This window comes from Phyllobates terribilis, unplaced genomic scaffold (assembly GCF_046119375.1).
Source record: "Phyllobates terribilis strain yellow unplaced genomic scaffold, ASM4611937v1 Scaffold_8__6_contigs__length_399053987, whole genome shotgun sequence".
In the NCBI taxonomy this organism is placed as follows: domain Eukaryota; kingdom Metazoa; phylum Chordata; class Amphibia; order Anura; family Dendrobatidae; genus Phyllobates; species Phyllobates terribilis.
Genome location: NW_027362768.1, coordinates 253,159,680 through 253,178,963, shown reverse-complemented (window position 1 = coordinate 253,178,963; position 19,284 = coordinate 253,159,680). Strand labels below are relative to the sequence as shown.

The 19,284-nt window shown below is 44.8% G+C and overlaps 1 protein-coding gene across 1 annotated transcript in view; it reads right to left on the bottom strand.

The window, feature by feature from the left end:
- The window catches only part of GUCY2C (guanylate cyclase 2C), a 552,042-nt gene that overhangs the window by 145,948 nt on the left and 386,810 nt on the right, over window positions 1-19,284 (bottom strand). Inside the window, exons 13-15 of the mRNA XM_073644175.1 lie at window positions 7,505-7,567; window positions 4,877-4,945; window positions 4,513-4,617 (exon numbers count right to left, since the gene is read on the bottom strand). Of these exons, the coding sequence (XP_073500276.1) occupies window positions 4,513-4,617; window positions 4,877-4,945; window positions 7,505-7,567 (237 nt within the window). The remainder of the gene's footprint in view (window positions 1-4,512; window positions 4,618-4,876; window positions 4,946-7,504; window positions 7,568-19,284) is intronic.

Here is a 19,284-nt window from a genome sequence, read left to right as displayed (position 1 = left end):
GATGCTTAGAGACATGAAGGAGGCTGGGGTGATCAGGGATAGCTGTAGCCCCTGGGCAGCTCCACTAGTCTTAGTCAAAAAGAAAGACAACACCATGAGGATGTGTGTAGATTACCGGAAAATCAACCGTATCACACACAAGGATGCGTACCCCTTACCAAGGATAGAGGAGTCTTTGGCTGCTTTAAGATCTGCTAACTTCTTCTCTACCTTGGATCTCACTAGTGGGTACTGGCAGGTTCCTGTAGCAGAGGCGGACCGGGAGAAGACCGCATTCACCACCCCGATGGGACTTAGCGAGTTTACCTGCATGCCGTTCGGACTCTGCAACGCACCAGGAACCTTCCAACGATTAATGGAGTGCAGTCTGGGCCACAGAAACTTCGAGACGGTCCTGCTGTACCTGGACGATGTCATCGTATATTCCAAGACGTATGAGGACCACCTGAAACACCTGGCGGAAGTGTTCGAAGCTCTGGCAAGCTACGGCCTAAAGGTGAAACCCTCCAAGTGTCACCTCCTGAAACCAAAGGTGCAGTACCTGGGACACGTGGTGAGCGCTGATGGAGTGGCTCCCGACCCTGATAAGATCACCGCAATTAAGGAATGGCCAAATCCCTCCAGTGTAAAGGAAGTGCGGCAGTTCCTCGGGTTGGTAGGCTATTACCGCAGATTCATCCCCGGTTTCACCAAAAAGGCAGCTCCTATGCAGGACCTCCTGATAGGCCAGTCCCGGAAGGCCAAGAACCAGAAGCCGCCCTTCAAATGGGGGAAGTTAGAAGAGTCCTTCCGCCAGCTGAAGATGGCCCTCACGGGGGATGAAATCCTGGCGTACCCTGATTACAGCCAGCCCTTTATCCTCTACACCGACGCAAGTAACATCGGGCTAGGAGCCGTACTGTCCCAGATCCAGCAGGGGAAAGAACGAGTAATCGCTTACGCTAGCCGAAAACTGCGACCCACCGAAAGAAACCCTGAGAATTACAGCTCATTTAAGCTAGAGTTCCTAGCAGTGGTGTGGGCAGTCACCGAACGCTTTAAGCACTACCTCGCTTCTTCCCGGTTCACCGTGTACACGGATAACAACCCGTTGACACACCTGGACACGGCACGACTCGGTGCCCTAGAGCAGAGATGGATGGCCCGTCTGTCCAACTACGAGTTCACAATCAAATACCGGGCAGGACGCTCCAATACCAACGCGGACGCCCTGTCCAGGATGCCAAACCTACCGGACGTAGGAGAAGATCCAGAGGGACTGGAAGAAGTCGAACTCCCCGCGTTCCACCGTCATGGGACTATCCAGTATTCCCATCGGGTAAGGAGTAAGCAAGCCGCTACGTTTAACCCCTTGCCTCACTACAACTGGGAGGAAACGCAAGACAGTGACCCTGCCGTCCGGCTGGTAAAGGAGATGCTGACTCGGCCAGAGGCTCGCCTTGACCCAGACGCTCCGGAGGAAGCCAAGCAACTGTGGGCTGAGAAGAGTCAACTGTTCCTTTACAAGGGGAAGTTGTGCCGCAGAATGGTTAACTCCCGGACGCATGAACTAATCTGGCAAGTAGTGGTGCCACGGAGAGACGCAGCCATGGTGATGGAGGCATACCACGACGGGGCTGGACACTTCGGATGGAAGAAGCTGGAGTTCCTGCTGCGTGGGCGGTTCCACTGGGTAGGCATGAGGGGAACCATCGAGAGGTGGTGCAGAGACTGTGGCCCGTGCAACCTAAGAAGGAAGGACCGTGCCAGCCAGAAGACTCCCCTGCAGTCCATCGTCACCCGGCAGCCGTTGGAACTGGTAGCCTTGGATCATGTAAAACTGACCCCAAACAGAAGTGGCTACGTCTACGCGTTAACCATTGTGGATCATTACTCCCGGTTCTTGGTTGTCGTCCCCGTTAAGGACTTAACGGCTCAAACAGCAGCTAGAGCCTTCCAGCAGCACTTCTGCCGTCCACACGGGTACCCGGACCAAGTGCTGACGGACCAGGGACCTGCCTTTGAAGCGGAGGTCTTCCAGGAATTCTGCAATCTGTATGGCTGCCGGAAGATAAGGACGACACCCTATCATCCGCAAACTAATGGACTTTGTGAGAAAATGAACCAGGTGGTAATGGATCTCCTGAAAACGTTGCCCCTGGAAGAACGCAGTCTGTGGCCTGAGAAGCTGCCCGATCTAGTGGACCTATACAACCACATCCCGGTAGGTTCCACCAACTGTACCCCGGCTTACCTAATGAGGGCGAGACCTGGTAAGTTACCTGTTGACCTGGAAATGGGAGTCCTGACACCCGAGGACACTTCACCAGAAGCAGACTGGGACACAGAGAGGCAGCAGCAGTACCGGAAAGTACAGGAGAGCGTGGAGCAAAGTCTCTGTCAGGCTAGGGAAAGACAAGAGAAAACTTACAACCAGTATGCTCCCGCTGTTCCCCTGGTACCCGGAGAGCAGGTCTTGAAGAGGAAAAGACGGCTCCACAAGTTGGACGACCAGTGGGAGAAGGACCCGTACACCGTACTGCCCTCAAGCCACGAGAATCCGAAAGTCTGTACCATCAGTAAAGACGGAGGGGAGACCATAGCCATTGTATCCCGGGATCACCTGAAGAAGTGTCCTGAACAGCTACGGAACCCTGAAGAGGAACAGGAAGACCCTCGACCCGTAGAGGAAAGGGAAGATATGGTTAGTACTGTGCTCGGAGACTTCCCTCGGTCCTGGACTCAAGTCAATGGTGCAGTTGTGGTACCCGTCCTCACGTTCCTCCAACCAGCATCCCAAGTGCCTACGGAGCAACAGGTAGAGCTGGAAGAGCAGCCGGTCCAGGAGGCAGAAGACTCCACACAAGCAGAACAGGAGGATCAACCCTCTGCTTATAGTGAGCCTGCCGTACCCCTAGTGAGTCAAAGAGCCGGTAGACAGCTGCCCAGTTTACCCTTGACAGCTCCTACACCCTGTAGTTCAGGGCTAGACAGTCAGCTCCGTAGGTCCACTAGGGCCACTAGAGGCCAGTTACCCGCACGTTGGAGGATTTGAAGTGTATAAATTGTTTTATTTGTGGTTACCTGTTTTTCTTGTTGCTTGTGTATAATTATGTGTTTCTAGTTATTTATAGGAGTCCTTGGTGGATTTACCGGGAATCCTTGTACATGGTTGGAGCGTAACCTAGGAATGGACTAAAGACTGTTAAGGACTCGGGGCAGGACAGACCCCTACCTGATTACGTCTCCCTGTTTTGGTGAAATGGACACCTTGCTTTTCTTCAAAAACTGCACCCGGTTGCGGACACGCCGTAACCATCTTTATGTGTTTTTCTTATTGTATTATTATTGTTTATACCTTGTTATGTTTAAAAATATGTTTAGTCCCGGAGTACTAAATTTCACTAGGGGGGAATGTGGCACCCCAGGGGTCTGGTTTCCACAGTAACGGCAATGTTATGTCTGAGAGCAGGTGGGAGGTCTCTTGGTCAGGGATCCTGTGCATGCCACACCTCCTGCCCAGTCCTGGGAGGGGAAGGACTTCCCCTATATAAACCTAGGGCTGAGGCAGGGTTAGTGAGTAGAGAAGAAGTAGAGACAGAGAAGAGAAGCAGATATAGGAAAGAACATCAGGAGCTCTGTGGGAGCAGTACTACAAGGAGTCAGGGGCTGGCAGCTGCAGAGCTCGCCCTGACTGAGAAGTTATCTCCGGACCCGGAGTCCGAGGCTGTGGGACTAACTCCTATCCAGCAGCAGAAACCGACCGGCAGGGGATTGCAGGTCCTCTGGCCCAGAAACCCGAAGGCACGGTCACACGCGTGGGACCAGCACCGCCGTCGTGGAGCGGAAGCTACTAGAAGGCCCCGAGTCACCGGCCATACGGGTGAGCACCACACGGTACACTCAGGGACGTGGGCTACTTATACCCGCTTCTAGCAAGGTAGCCAGAAGAGTATCGTTAGTTTGGGAGGCCTACAACTCCGCCTGGCCAGGGGAGATCCCATCTGCTCAAGGACTGACCAGGCCCCAATCGCTAGCCAGTACTCCGGGAGGGTCTATCGTTGTCACCAGTAAAGACCCTGAACTACACCGTACCGTCTCTGAGTGGTTCCTGCTACCCCCATCATCCACGTCGGCTGCCCTGAGGCCATACCCCTCCCGTTGGGGGTTATACTATCACGCTGCACAATCCTACCACCGGCCTCAGCGGTCTGCCCTGCAGCAGCAGCTCCTTAGCTGTACTCAACGGGTGGCGTAGTCGTCCAACATCTACCGCTAATACAGCGCCACTTAGTCTGACTCCCTGGGCACGGACCGGATCACCGCCACGAGACTACAACCCTCAAAAGATCCGGCTCCGGGTAAGCTCCCGCGTGCGCAACGCAGCGCGACACAGGCCCAGGGGCGCGTCAGACGCATCTAAGATTATATTATAGATTTAGTGAGATGCACCTGTATTTCTATTTAGATTTTATTGCAAGCAGCTTAAATGTAAGTAAATATTAACTAAATAAACATTCAGGATGAGCTTACTCGAAGCGATCCTCTTTCACAGTATTCAGTAACGCCATATATCATTGCATCCTTCTTCACCGTTCCATAGAATTTTGTCAGGTTGTAATAATCTATCTGTAGAAGCTGTAGGGTTACAAAGTATTTAATGTTACTATTAACAATGCAGTTACACAGATTTCAAGTTTATAGTGAAACATGAATATGTGAGAAAATATATATTTATTATCACTGAAAATTGCTAATAGATATTACTATACACATTGCATAATGGAATTCTGCTAAACACTGGAGTAAATTCTCCTTTCCTTAAAATAAGGGTCAAAGCAAACACATTTACCAACTCAAAGCTATGCTATCCTTACTAATATCATAAAAAGCTTACCTTGTTAAGCTCCATTTTTTGTTTCTCAGTAAAATTCCCATCATGTTTCAAGTCTTTCAATATGATAACCTTCAAAAAATATTAGTAATTCTGTAAATGTTGCACAAGAAACAAAACTAACAGTTGTATTATTATTATTGATACTCTGTAAGAGCAGAAACTGATATATCATATACAGTGTCACAAGGGCCTAGTACATAATGAAGGCTATGCTGCAAGTACATAATGAAGGCTATGCCACAAGTATATAATGAAGGCTATGCCACTGCATGGTTAGATTTACATTTGGCATCAAACTATGCTATAGATTTTCACAAAAATCCAGAAAACATGCTGTAGATGAATTAGACGAGCTAAGGGACTACTGTATGAAAAAATCTCTCTAATTACTTTTAAGCCAGTGAAAACTGTATATTATAAGCATTATTTTTAATAAGTGCATTCAAATGCTTTGAATCAAAGACTGAAGTTTGGATTTCACAAACCAACTACCAAGTCAAAAGCATGTTCAGTCAGAGTCGGGTAACTGACTTAGCCGATAAAGAATATACTATTATTTACCTTAAAGGGAACCTGTCAGGTCCCACATACCTCCAGAACCACCAGCAGTTGTGTCTACACAGCTATATATCCAGCCTAACAGTCCCTTTACTACATTACACACATAAACAGATCTTTAGAAAAAGTATTTCTAAAGTCAGTTTTTGATGATATGTAAATGAAGCCTTTGAGTAGTTGATGGGGCGTTAGTGTCCCAAGATTGTTGGCCTACTTAGCATGTTATCCCGCCTCTGTGGGCATAACATAATTTACAAGCGCCAGCGTCATCACCAGTGCTATACAAACCTCGCGCATGAGCGCAGCTTCTTTCCCTCACTACATTGAGCCTCTGAAGCCTGGTGTACGTGTCCTGGCTTGAGAGGTCTTCACAGCGAACGCACTGTGCACTGTGAAGATTCGGTGGTGTCTACGCCGGAAATGGTAGTCAAGTATGTGATATGCATACTTCCTGCCAGGACCCATCTTGTGGCCGCAGTCTCTCTCAATACACTTAGTCCACTAGATGGGTTCTGGCCAGGAGAATGCGCTGAGAGGATTTACAAGTCTGCAGTCATGCAGAGTGACTGCAGACTTTTCATTGTATACTGGACAATTCCTTTAATTCCTACAAAACAACGAATGGGTTAACAGCGCTCCTAGATGCCAATTTGAATGCTTTAAAGACAATTTTGTTTCTAAATATAGGTTTTACAAACTTTCTTGAAATTTTTAAAAATTGCTGCAAAATTCAATCTTCTTAAAAAAATAAAGACTTAAAAATGTGTGCAATCATAACGTAAACATACTTTTATATGTTCTATTACCTATTTTGTGCAATATGACTATCTGTCTCAAAACAGAAATTTAAACTTATGAAAAAATATGTGGCTGTGTCATTTAAGGGAATCTGTAATATCACCCCTCTTAAGCTGTCTTTATGGACACATAGATCATGTGAAGCTGAATAAAATGATACCTTGATATCTACGATCCAATGTCTTATTCCAGAGAAATCCACGATTGCCTTATCTGTAAATGAGCTATTAAGAACTATGGGTGGGTCATAGAGGTCCCTGAGAATTTGCCTCCTAACCTTATTTTTAATAAAAAGAGGCATTACCAGTGTGAGACCTGTAACTAACACAGAACAGTAGAACTGAACTTTGTCTTCTCACAAACAGATTTGCTTCAGCTCTCACAGCTTTGCTGAAATACAACAATATTGAAACACTGGCTGCTTGTGAGATAGAAGCTGAAGCACTGAGAGTTTAATGCTTTCCTGTGTCAGGTATAATCACACACAGCTCTGCAGTGATCAGGAGAGCAGAGCGCGACCATTAGACATCAAACTGGTAATGCCTCTAATTATTTAAAATAATCTCTGGAGGCAGATTCTCATTCAGCTCAGTGTCCAGCTCATAGCCTGGAACAGCTCATTTACATATAAGAAAAATGTGGATTTCTTTTGAATAAGACATCAGATTTGACAAATAACACATGCCCAAATAGAGAAGGGACTAGCCCAGCTCCTGAAACTAACATCACTGATGACGCTTCATTTCAGAGTGGGGGCAGAGGCTGACCGCAGCCTCTGCCTCCTGATGATGTCTCATTTGAGTATCCCAGCATGCATTTGGGACTCTCAAAAGAAGTGTCAAACAGGAAGTAAGTAAAAAGAAAAATAAAGCAGTTGGATAGCGTAGTAAGGGAATTATAGGGATTTTTAATTAAGGTATATTAGAAAAGAAATTAGAATATTACATTAAATATACAGACATTTAGGATTAAAATAAATGTTTGTTTCGGATCACCTCTTTAATAACCTCATTGAAACCATGCCAAAGCGTGTGAGTTCTGTGTGTGGCGCTCATACTTGATACGAAATAAATCAAGATGTTTTGAAAAATTTGTTTCCATTATTTCTTCATTTGCATAGCATTAGTATGTCTTTCGATTCCATAATTCCACTTTTCCTTCATGGTGTTGCAGTTTTAGTGTTGAGGAGTGTATATAGCACATTTCCTAATAGGGGAAGAGTAGCCTGAACGCAAAAACAAAATTATGTTGAGTTTAAATTGTTCAAATTACCTTTTTATCATATTTTCCTCTTCGAATTCTTGGTATAGATTCACGTCGTTTATCTTCATCAATCTAAAACAATAAAATTGACAGCACATCACAATTTGTAATAATGCTGCATTTCCTATAGTATATTTATTTTTAAATAATATAATGCTAATTTGTGATTTAATTAATGGTGGTGTCATTATGGTCAGATATTAATACAAACACTGTGCTAAACAAGAGCATAATTTTCCACAGTGCTATAAAAATTGTATTTTCAGTTGCATTATTTGCGGTTAGAGATTAGCTGATTGTTTGATATTTGTATGTTCTATATTCATCAAATTTTCCAACACAATTCAGTTCTCAATGCTGCAAAGCCTCTAATTGCCTGGAAAATAAATTTTTGAGAACATCTTTTGAGCTCTGTAATACAGCATTAGCTTAGGTTGATGTTACTTGGATGTTACTATTCGGCTAGTGAAAAATAATGGCTTCTCAACCAAGTGTGAAAAAATGACTCCTTTTTTGGGATCTGCAACAAGTTTGCTATTCTCAAAATGATTAAATGGTTACATAGGCTTTTTATCAAACTTTCCTAAAATTATCCCTTTTTTAGAGAGCAGGAACAGGCTGGCCATTTTCAAAGTGAAAAAGCAATGACTTGTCAATAAGCCATTCAAAAAATTAGCTCTATTTTGGGAGCCGTTTCATTTTTGTGCACCCTCAAGAGAGTAAGCTTCCCAGCAGTACAGATATACAGGTATACAACACACTGGACAAGTGCAGGAGTTGTGTGGGAGTCTAGTGGAAGCTGCATGGTATAAATTATATGATGGGTGAGGTAAGGAGATGTATAACAGTGTATGGTCTGCAATGACAGCTTCAGCAGCAGCAGTACAGTATACAATATAAAACAAAGTGGGTAGCCAGGAGATAAATGGATGGTGTGGCTATGCAATGTAATTGTCAGAAGCCACATGGTATTAAAATACGACGAGTCAAGCAAGGGTTGTCTAACAGTGCAGGGCCAGCAACAGTAGCCTCGGCAGCACTAGTGCTACAATATAGTTGACATGACATGCAGGGACTAGTTGATCAGCTGAGTGTGGGCCATCAACAATGGTGGCAGCAGAACTGTGTAGCAGACAGTCAGGCAGACAGATGGTATGACCAATCTAATTATAAGCATCAGCTGTTGGTCAATGAAAGTCAACACTGATCCATGCCTGATTCATTTTAACAAAGGTAAGAATATTCATGCTTGCACTCAAGGTGAGGAAAGGAACAAGTGTACAACAACGGGAAGAGGGGGAAGGGAGCCCAACAACTAGGGAAAGGGGGAGTGGAGACCCCTAAGCAGAGCTAATATCACCCTGACTACCCTATCATTCCTAAATAGGTTCCCACTTATCGCCAAGTAGGAAATCTAGTCCCTGAATGTCCCTAAAGCTAGGCCCAAGGTAGGGAGGGGACAGGGTGAGCACTAGTCAGGCCCCACTGTAACTAAAGACAACAATGTGAACAAACAAAGGGGATACACTTAGCTTGAGAAGACACCAAAGACATAACACCAACTGTCCTCCAAGGGAAGTCCAAGAAGAAACTAGCCGACTACTAGTTACCCAGGCCATGGACACAGGAACATAGAACTATCACCGGCGACACTCTGGAGACACTGAGAGTTTTAAACTACCAAGCAAGGGTGTGTCAATTAGCAGCAGAAGGTGGAGGTCACTGTTGGGTCCTAAAGGGAGAAAGATATCACTACACTACAGAGATGAGAGGATCAAGAAGGCATCTGCAATGACATGCGCAGTGACCTTTTACAGCCAGATCCAAAAAAACTGTCTGTCACACTTGATACACCAATGACATCCGCTTGGGTGTCAGAAAGCCATCATCCATGCAGAGTAATCTCTCTGACAGCACAATGGAAACTGGACATAACAGTATGCCCACAGCAAACTGGGAAAGTTCTTACACCTGGTTCAATCTGCTGATCCAGAGGTCCATGGAACTGGGGATCAGGATATCTGCCTGAGTGAAGACACATTCTAGGTACTATAGAACCTGGCTCTTAAGCTGGTGTGTCTGTTTCATGAAGTGGGCACTGTTGCTTTGCAGCGCTGGGGTCCTGGGTTCAAATCCCATCAAGGATTACATCTGCAAAGAGTTTGCATGTTCTCACTGTGTTTGTGTGGGTTTCTTCCCACATTCCAAAGACATACAGATAGGGAATCTAGATTTTGAGCCCCAAAAGGGGCAGCAATGATGCCTGTACAGCATTGTGGAATTAATGGTGCTATATAAATAAACATACTAAATACAGTAAGTGCATCAGTTTGGCATAATGGCAGTTAAAACATCTGGTTCTTCATGTTTTATAGATTGTAGCTGTCGCTGCTCCCTCGGCTATTTGCTGTAGCCTTAATGATGATACAGGGTGAGGAGCATTGAGTCTGGGATGAGAAAGGTATCCTGGTCAGTCATGCATTTAGCTTGCATCCACTCTGTGAAAGCTTTGCTGAGTAGGTAAAACAGTGTATCTAGGTAATAAGCAAATTTGTACTACCTTCCGAAAGTCATAAAATTTTCCCACATTTTGCTTTTGTAGTAATGGACTAAAACCATAACTATTCAAAAATCTGTTATGATCTGCAACAAGTACTAAGGAAAGAAGGGGAAAACTTTCCCTACAGTAAGACTAAGCTGAATCCCTACGATGTAGCGGGCTGCCTGTTCCTAGTGAACGGACCCACCTTAGTCCTAGGCTAGTTTGAACGAAGACCTATAGAATAAAGGGAAGGGGACCCTAAAAGAACTAAGGACTGGAACAATAATGGGACACCTCCTGAACAGAGAAAGTTGTTGCAGAACACAAAAAGATAAACTGACAAAAAGGTACTAGTTCAAGCGGGGACTGGATGCATTTCTATATACCAGGCAGATTTCAGCGTATACTTAAAAATAAAATAAAATAGTAGGTTGATACAGGGATTTATTCTGACTGCTGGTTTCAGAGTCGGGAGGGAATTTTTCCTCAGGTGAAGATTGGCTAAATCATTTGGGGTTTTTGCCCTCCTCTGGATCAACTTTATCAATTACAGAACTAACAGGTCGAACTTGATGGACGCAAGTCTTTATTCGGCTTTACAAACTATGTTACTATGTTACTAGAGGTCCCAAAAGCACCAAGCGAACTGACAGAGATAGGCACAGAAGCACCTGGCTAGCAAAACAGTCAAACAACACTGAAGTCCAGCACAGCCAAAAAGGCGGAGCTGGAATATAAAGGCAGATGGTCACGTGACTGCAAAACACAAGATAGAACCCTCCTATTTGTTTTTTCCTAACAAAATTATTCATTTGCTTGACGGTAAGAATATACCTGTTATACCACAAGCATTCAAGCATACAGCTTGTTATGTTCGGCTTAGAGCCCTGTTTGTTCACTTTTATCTTCCCACTGTGATAGTTGGTTGTGATAGCCAGCGTAATTTTAATCATTTTCTCTGTCAACCTCGTTTCCTGCCTTTTCCAACCTCAATACCTACCTCCATCTGCTGATGCTTCAACTACTCTTCATTTACCTCCTTTTCAACATCCTTCAGCTTGCAATTTTTACGGAAATTCATCAAAAATTACTCTTATAGTGAAACTCCTTACTGACATGACTAAGAAGGGGTCTGATTTTTCCAAATGGTCAGATGCTTCCATCTAGGCTTTTTCTTCCTTAAAGAATCATTTTGCCACTGCACCTATACTTAGTCAACCCGATGTTTCTCAACCCTTTATTGTGGAGGTTGATGCGTCGGATGTCGGAGTTGGGGCTGTGCTGTCTCAGGGTTCGTCCCCTGGTAAATGGCGTCCATGCGCCTTCTTTTCTAAAAAAATGGTCTTCGGCTGAGAGAAATTATGACGTGGGTAACAGGGAACTTTCGGCGATCAAATTAGCGTTCGAGGAGTGACGACATTAGTTGGAGGGGGCTGTCCATCCTATTACTGTTATTACTGACCATAAGAACCTGTCATATCTCCAGTCAGCTAAACGTCTCAACCCTAGACAAGCCAGATAGTCCCTGTTTTTACTAGGTTCAATTTTGTTGTCACTTTTCGTCCAGGGATCAAAAATGTCAAGGCTGATGCTTTGTCCCGGAGCTTCCCTGGTGGTGGTAACCATGAGAACCCTATTACAGAAAGGGGTAGTCATTTCGGCACTGTATCCTAAACAGGAGGGTGAGGTGTTGGAGGCTCAAGAGGACGCCCATGCCTCCTGCCCTTCAGGAAGGTAACATCATAACTCTGTGGTTGCTGTGCATCCAGGTGGTAAGGCAACTGCGGACTTCCTCTCTCGTCGTTTTTGGTGGCCAGGGTTGCATCAGGATGTAAGTGAACATGTAGCTGCTTGTAGTATTTGTGTGCATGCTAAGGTTTCACATGCCTATCCATCTGGTACTCTTCTGCTACCTATCCCTAGTAGGCCATAGACACACTTGTCCATGGATTTTATTACTGACAGGCAAAACGGTGGTTTTGAGGGTAGTAGATAGGGTCAGTAAAATGGTTCATTTTGTCGCATTGCCTGCACTTCCAAATGCCAAGACACTTTCTCAGGTGTTCATAAATGAGATTGTGAAGCTTCACGGGGTTCCCTTCGATGTAGTGTCAGATTGGGGGACCCAGTTTGTTTCCAAGTTCTGGAAGGCATTCTGTTCTCGACTGGGGGTCCAGTTGTCCTTTCCCTCTGCCTTCCACCCTCAGTTGAATGGACAGACTGAGAGTGTCAATCAGAATTTGGAGACCTACCTCAGGTGTTTCGTTTCCGAAAATCAGGAGGATTGGGCATATTACCTACCGCTGGCAAAATTTGCCATTAATAATCATCGTCAAGAATCCACTGTCAGGTCACCGTTCTTCGGTGCATACGGTTTTCACCCACAGTTTGGTACCTTTATTGGGGGAGGAGCTACAGGAGTTCCTGAGGAGGAACAGTTTGCTTCGTCGCTCTCCTCGGTATGGCAGGGTGTGCTGAGTAATTTAAAGATCATGGGAGACAGGTATAAACGTATGGCTGACAGAAAACGCTTGCCAGGTCTGGACCTGAATGTCAATGACTTTGTGTGGTTGTCTACCAGGAATATAAAATTGAAAGCTCCTTCTTGGAAGCTGGGACCTAGGTTTATTGGTCCCTATAAAATACCTGCCGTCATTAAACCAGCAGCTTTTTGTCTTGAACTTCCTCAGGCCCTTAAACTCCACAACGTGTTCAATAGGTCCTTACTTAAAAAATCTGTGGCACCTCTTGAGCCCTCGCCTCTACCACCACCCCCAGTAATGGTTGATGGTAATCTGGAGTTCCAGATTTTGAGGATTGTAGATTCTCGTCTCCAAAGTCATTCTCTACAATACTTGGTGCACTGGAGAGCGTCAGAGATGAACGCTCCCAGATTGGTTTGCTCATTCCACACCTCTTTTCCTGAGAAACCCGGTCCCAAGTGTCCAAAAGCAACTCGCAGAGGGAAGGGGGTACTGTCACGGGTGTGCCAGAAGTGACAGGCAGTCACCCTGTGGTTAGTTGCAGGAGATCTCTACGTTAGGCATTACAGACATCTACTTAGAGGCTGGCTGTCTCTAGGACCCAGCGGCTACCTCTCTCTGGCTAATATTAGCTCCCTGGCCTGAGTGTATAAATACCTGGTGTGTCTGAGAGGGAGGTGCCAGAGATATTCATTACTACTTGTGAGGCTTTAGCAGGAGCAGTACTTCATCCTCTCTGGAGCTTGAGGCCATGTGTGCATTTGTCTGGAGTCGTCTAAAGCTAAGCAATCCCCGCTGTTTGTCTACCCTTGTTGTCAATAGAGTTTAGTGGAGATTGACTAGTACTCATCTCCTACCTTCCCTAGTCTTAGCCATACACCAGGGAAAGTCAGGGCAAGGCACGCGTGCAGCTATTGGTGAAGAGCCAATATAGGGACGGTAGTTGAGACAGGTTGACCCTAGACAAGACTAGGAGGTCTCCACTCCCCCCTTTCCCTAGTGTCTGGGCTCCCTTTCCCTCTTCCCTCTGCGTTGCACTAGTCTTTCCCACACCCTGCGTGACACTGGCCCTGCATGTTTCATGGTTGTTAGACACCCCAAAAAAACATTTGGGGATTGCCCGTGTGTAGCAGGCAATCACCGCGTGTTTTATTTGGCTGTATAACAGCTGCGAAACATGTGTGGGGTGGGGACTCAAGCATCTCACTCAAGCACCTGCAATACTCGGTGCATACTCTAGCACCCGATCCAAACTCAAGTAGCGAGCTCTTGCGCTCAACACTATTCATCATATCGTCATCATTTTTTTCTTTACAACCCTAACCCTAACACAACCCAAACCCTAACCTCAACACAACCCTAACCCCAATCCTAGCCCCAGCAAAACCTTAATCCTAACTCTAATCCTAACCCCTAACCCTAATCCTAACCCTAAACCTAAATCCTATCCCTAAACCCTAAAGCTAAGCCTAAACTCTAACCCCAACTGAAAAGAATCGAAAAATATATTATATATATATATATATATATATATATATATATATATATATATATATATATATATATATATATATATATTTATATTTTATAATTTTTATCTAACTAAGGGGGTGACAAAGGGGGATTTGATTTATTGGAAAAAATTGTAGATTTTCCAGCTCCAGATAAAAACATTCAAATTTATTCAATCAATTTAAACAGACATATCCACTTGTAAGGAGGAAGGGAGGGTTGCTTTACGTGTTTCAGACGCTATACTGAGTCTTTTATCAAAAGCTGACATGTTGCGTATAGCTAGCTGTTATATACTCCCCCTGCTAATTGCAACAGGTGATCCCATACCTGTTGCAATTAGCAGGGGGTGTATATTAACCATTTCTGGGAAAATCCAGACCAAAATGAAACAACATCCCTGAGGTTGGATTCAACTGTGCAACAGCATAGTGTGGACAGGTGCATAAAAAAGTTATATGTCAAAACCAAAAAATAAAAACATTGCAAAAACAACATAGTTAATAACAAAATAGACACTTAAAGCTAGTAAAAATATTTTGGAACTATTGATAATGAAATAAAACCTCCTTTCTCATATTGAGGCCATTTGGCATACAAATTCCCAGATTAAACATCCAGTATGCCTCCCTTGTGCGTAAGTGTCTCCTATAATCTACCCCTCTTTCTGGTTTCTTAACCTTTTCTATACCAAAAACCTGAAAAAAAAGTAGTCTGTTTGTTATGTTGTGTAATGAAATGTTGTGAGGCATATGAAACAGTATGATTAACAGAATTATTTGTAATAGTATCGGTGATGTGCTCCGATATATGGGCTTTAAGATTGCGTGTTGTACACCCGACATACATTAGATTACATTTTGAACATCTAATAATATACACTATGTTCTTGGTATTACAATTAATATAATTTTGATGGGGTAGCTACATGACCCATCGTGATTAGAAAATTTTTTAGTTATCATTGCATGTAAACAGGTCCGACATCTATTACCTCCACATTTATAGAAACCCTTGCATGAAAGCCAGGTCTCAGATTTATTTGATGAGGAAAAATAGCTAGGTGAGACTATATTGCCAATGATAAGTCGTCGTCTTGTCACTATTTGACATCCTGGTTCCAAGATGAGAAAGGAGGTTTCATTTCATTATCAATAGTTCCAATATATTTTTGCTAGCTTTCAGTGTCTATTTTGTTATTAACTATGTTGTTTTTGTAATGTTTTTATTTTTTGGTTTCGACATATAACTTTTTTATGCACCTGCTCACATTATGCGGTTGCACAGTTGGATCCAACCTCAGGGATGTTGTTTCATTTTGGTCTGGATTTTCCCAGCAATCGTTGATTCACCTGATGTGTGATCACCTGTTGCAATTAGCTGTGGTGTATATAACAGCTAGTTATACACAACACGTCAGCTTTTGATAAAGGACGCAGGATAGCGTCTGAAACGTGTAAAGCAACCCTCCCTTCCTCTTTACAAGCGGATATGTCTTTTTAAATTGATTGAATAAATTTGAATGTTTTTATCTGTAGCTGGAAAATCTACAATTTTTTCCTACAAGTTCACGTCTGGGTCAGAACTGTTTCCGTGCTCCAACCTTGAGATGTGCTGCAAGTACAGGTGAGCTGGCGCTCTTCTCTCAAATACCAATTTGATTTATTATTTGTTTTCTTTTGATCACTGTGATAGGGTTTATCACAGTGATCAAAAGGAACCAATAGGGAAAATTCCCTATTGTTGCAGGGCACCGGCCAGCAGACCCCGGTGGGCGCACTGCGCATGCCATTTTTTTTTTACGAGAAAATGACGGCGGGCCGAGGGACAGTTTCTAAATTTCACAATTAAAACAGGTATTCCAAAAATTAAAATGTTCTTGACATATAGTGATAATTGGCGCATATGGACTACTACAACAAGAAAGTGTGCAGAAATATATATTTTTCATTTACAACACACACACTTTATGGTTCACTTTCTGGAATGTGAAGATTTTTCTTTTTACTGTAAAATTAAAAAAACCAAAACCAATAAAACATATATATGGCTTGTACGTCTCACAGACCAGGAAGTACACTTTCTCTAACACACAAGCGTTTGAAATGCTTATAATTTCAAAAATGACCATTTTTTTGGTCTTTATTAAAATGAAAAGGTTGAAAACTCTGCTGTGCATAATAATTTGGAACATGCATTTTGAGTGCAGTTTGAGTTTTTTATTTTTTTAAAAAATATACTGTTATCACAGGCAGTTTGTACAAAAACATTTCAATTGTACTCTAATAGTTACTTGACTGGAAAATTACAATGACTGCAATTCATATAGGTAATTTGGGAAAATCTGAGAAAATATTATTTGCATAATAATTTGGAACACAGTGTATAAATCCATGCAACCGGCATGGATTTATATAGTGTGACCGTAAAGAATGGTAAAAAATAAAAAAAATAAATCTATACTTACCTTCCGATGACCCCCGGAGTTTTTATTCGATGCATCTCGGCTTGCCAGCAGCTCTCGGTGGACTAAAGGACCTGCCGACGTCAGTGGTCGCGTGACCCATCACATGACTAAATGACATCACGGCAGGTCCTTTTCAGACTATCGTGAGTTGCTGGCAAGCCAGGACGCATCGCTATGGAGACCGGAGGCCATCAGAAGGTGAGTATAATATTTATTATTTATTTTATTCGTTTTTTTTTATAGGTACTATGGTACCCGGGTCTGGAGGAGAGTCTCCTCTTCTCCAGACCCAGGTACCATCCGCACATTGAAATGCTTGGATTCCGCATCTGCAGATGCAGTGATGCAGAATCTATGCGTTCCAATGCAAGTCAATGGCGGCGAAAACGCCGCGTTTACGCAAAATAATTGGTAGTGCTGCGGATTTTTCCGCAATGATCATCCGCAGCGGAAATTTCCGCAGCATGTGCACAGCACATGCGGATTATCATTGGGGAACATGGCAGACCTTCTACCAAGCATTTTTTAAGCATTTCTGCAGCGGAATTGCCGCTGCGAAAACGCTTAAAAAACACATAGTGGGCACACAGCCTTATAGTTCTGTTTCTTTTTTTCCTGTAATCATTCTCTTCCCCAAAGCCATACGCTACCAGAACGCAGGCGTCCGGCCAGGCCTGTATTATATTCCAAACTCGGCCGGTGGTGGCAGCGAATAATATTAATAATCGGGCTATTGTGAAGCTGACAGTGACCGTATGGAGGGAGTATACATATATTCCATGTGTTGGAAACCAGAGGTGATGAAATTACGCTCACTGGTCGCTTGCCGGTATCTCCATAGTGAGTAGTGGGGACCATGTGCTCTCGGATCTCTGACAAAATCCTGACAGAGTGACGACACGGTGAGATATTGTTTGATCTCCCCGGTGTCGTCTCTGTGGAATAGCTGACAAATTGGTGGCAGCGGTGGGATATTACAGAACATCAGTGGCTGGATTGAGCAATCATTCCTGTCACTGAAAACTTGCATGGTTCTTGTGAGAATTCTGTGCATAGTTTTAAGAAATCAAACTCAGTGTTTTAATATTTTTTATCTGGGACATTACTGTATGTGTAGCAGTTGTATCCCCTCCCCTTCTATTGTTTTTCGGTCCTATCTTTTATTTGGCAATGATGGCTACAATGATGGAGAGCCATGGTATACCCAGCAGGCGAAGGTCACTCTCTCTGCCCTTTGTGAGCTGAGATAGATTGACCCCACGGGCAAAAACATGGCCCAAATGATTGCTGAACTGTTGCAAAGTGCTGCAGAGCCCGTCCAATAGCACAGCCCTAATGATGGGGCGGCCAGCCAAGACCCAGATGGCGCTTCTGCAAGGGTCCCACCTGTGATTGCCAGCAATACCTGCAGCCAGGGTAGTGTGGACCCCCACCTGCAGATTGCCTTGGATAAGCTTGCCGCAGACGATCGTGAAGGAGGCTACAGCTCATCCTAAAATTATGGGAGGCTGACCGAGAGGCTGCTGAGCGCCGGGCCCAAGCTGACAGAGAGACTGCTGAGCACCGGGCCCAAGCTGACTGAGAGGAGCATCAGGCCCAAGCTGACCAAGAGGCAGCTGAGCGAAAATGGCAAGATGAGCAGCGGTACCAGCTGGAGTTGGCCCAAATCCAGCTGCCGAGATCCACCCCATCGAGCAGTGAGTCCAGCAGCACCAACAGCTTTAAACCCCGTCCTGAGCATTTTCCTGTAATGGAAAAGGATGGAGCCTTAGACATATTTTTGCGAGGATTTGAAAAAGCTTGCAGACAGTATCAGCTGCCCGCAGACCAGTGGGCCAGATACTTAACTCCAGGGCTCAGAGGAAAAGCTCTGGAGGTGTTTGTGTGGCACCCCAGGGGTCTGGTTACCACAGTAATAGAAATATTATGTCTGAGAGCAAGTGGGAGGTTTCCTGGTCCGGAGCCCTTAAGCATGCAACACCTCCTGCCCAGTCCTGGGAGGGGAGGAATCTGCCCTTATAAACTGGGTCTGGGGCGGGGTTAGGTTAGACAGTCAGAGCCTGGAGTTAGTTCCAGACACAGGGAAAGTAACAGCAAGGAGCTCTGTAGGAGCAGGAGCTGAAGACCAGGGGCTGGAGCTAAGCAGAGCTCGCCCTGGCAGAAAAATCTAAGAACCGGACACCGGAGTCCGAGGCTGCAAGGATCTTTAAGTCCAGCAGCAGAAACCAGCTGGCAGGGGATTCCAGGTCCTCTGGCCATAGAAGCCCGGAGGCTCAGTCACGAGCAAGGGACCAGCACCGCCATCGAGGAGCGGAGGCTATCAGAAGGCCCCAAGTCACCAGCCATACGGGTGAGCACTACACTGTACACTCAGGGACGTGGGCTACTTCCACTCGCTTACAGCAAGGTAGCGAGGAAGAGTGCAGACAGACGGGGAGGCCTACAACTCCACCTGGCCAGGGGAACTCCTGTTTGCTCACAGACTGACCAGGCCTCTTATGCTAGCCAGTACTCCCGGGAGGGTCTGCCTTATTATCTTCAGTAAAGACCCTGAACTGCACTGCAAAGACTCTGAGTCGTTCCTGCTGCGCTCGTGCACCATCACTCCCATCATCCACACTCACTGCCCTGAAGCTATACTCCTCCCGTGGGGAGTTATCCCATTCTCTGCTGCGCACACAACACCAGCCTCAGCGGTCTGCCTCGCAGCGACGGTACACCCTGACCGCAATCCACAGGTGGCGTAGTCGGACATTAAATCATAAAAACCCTATAAAAGACTGCC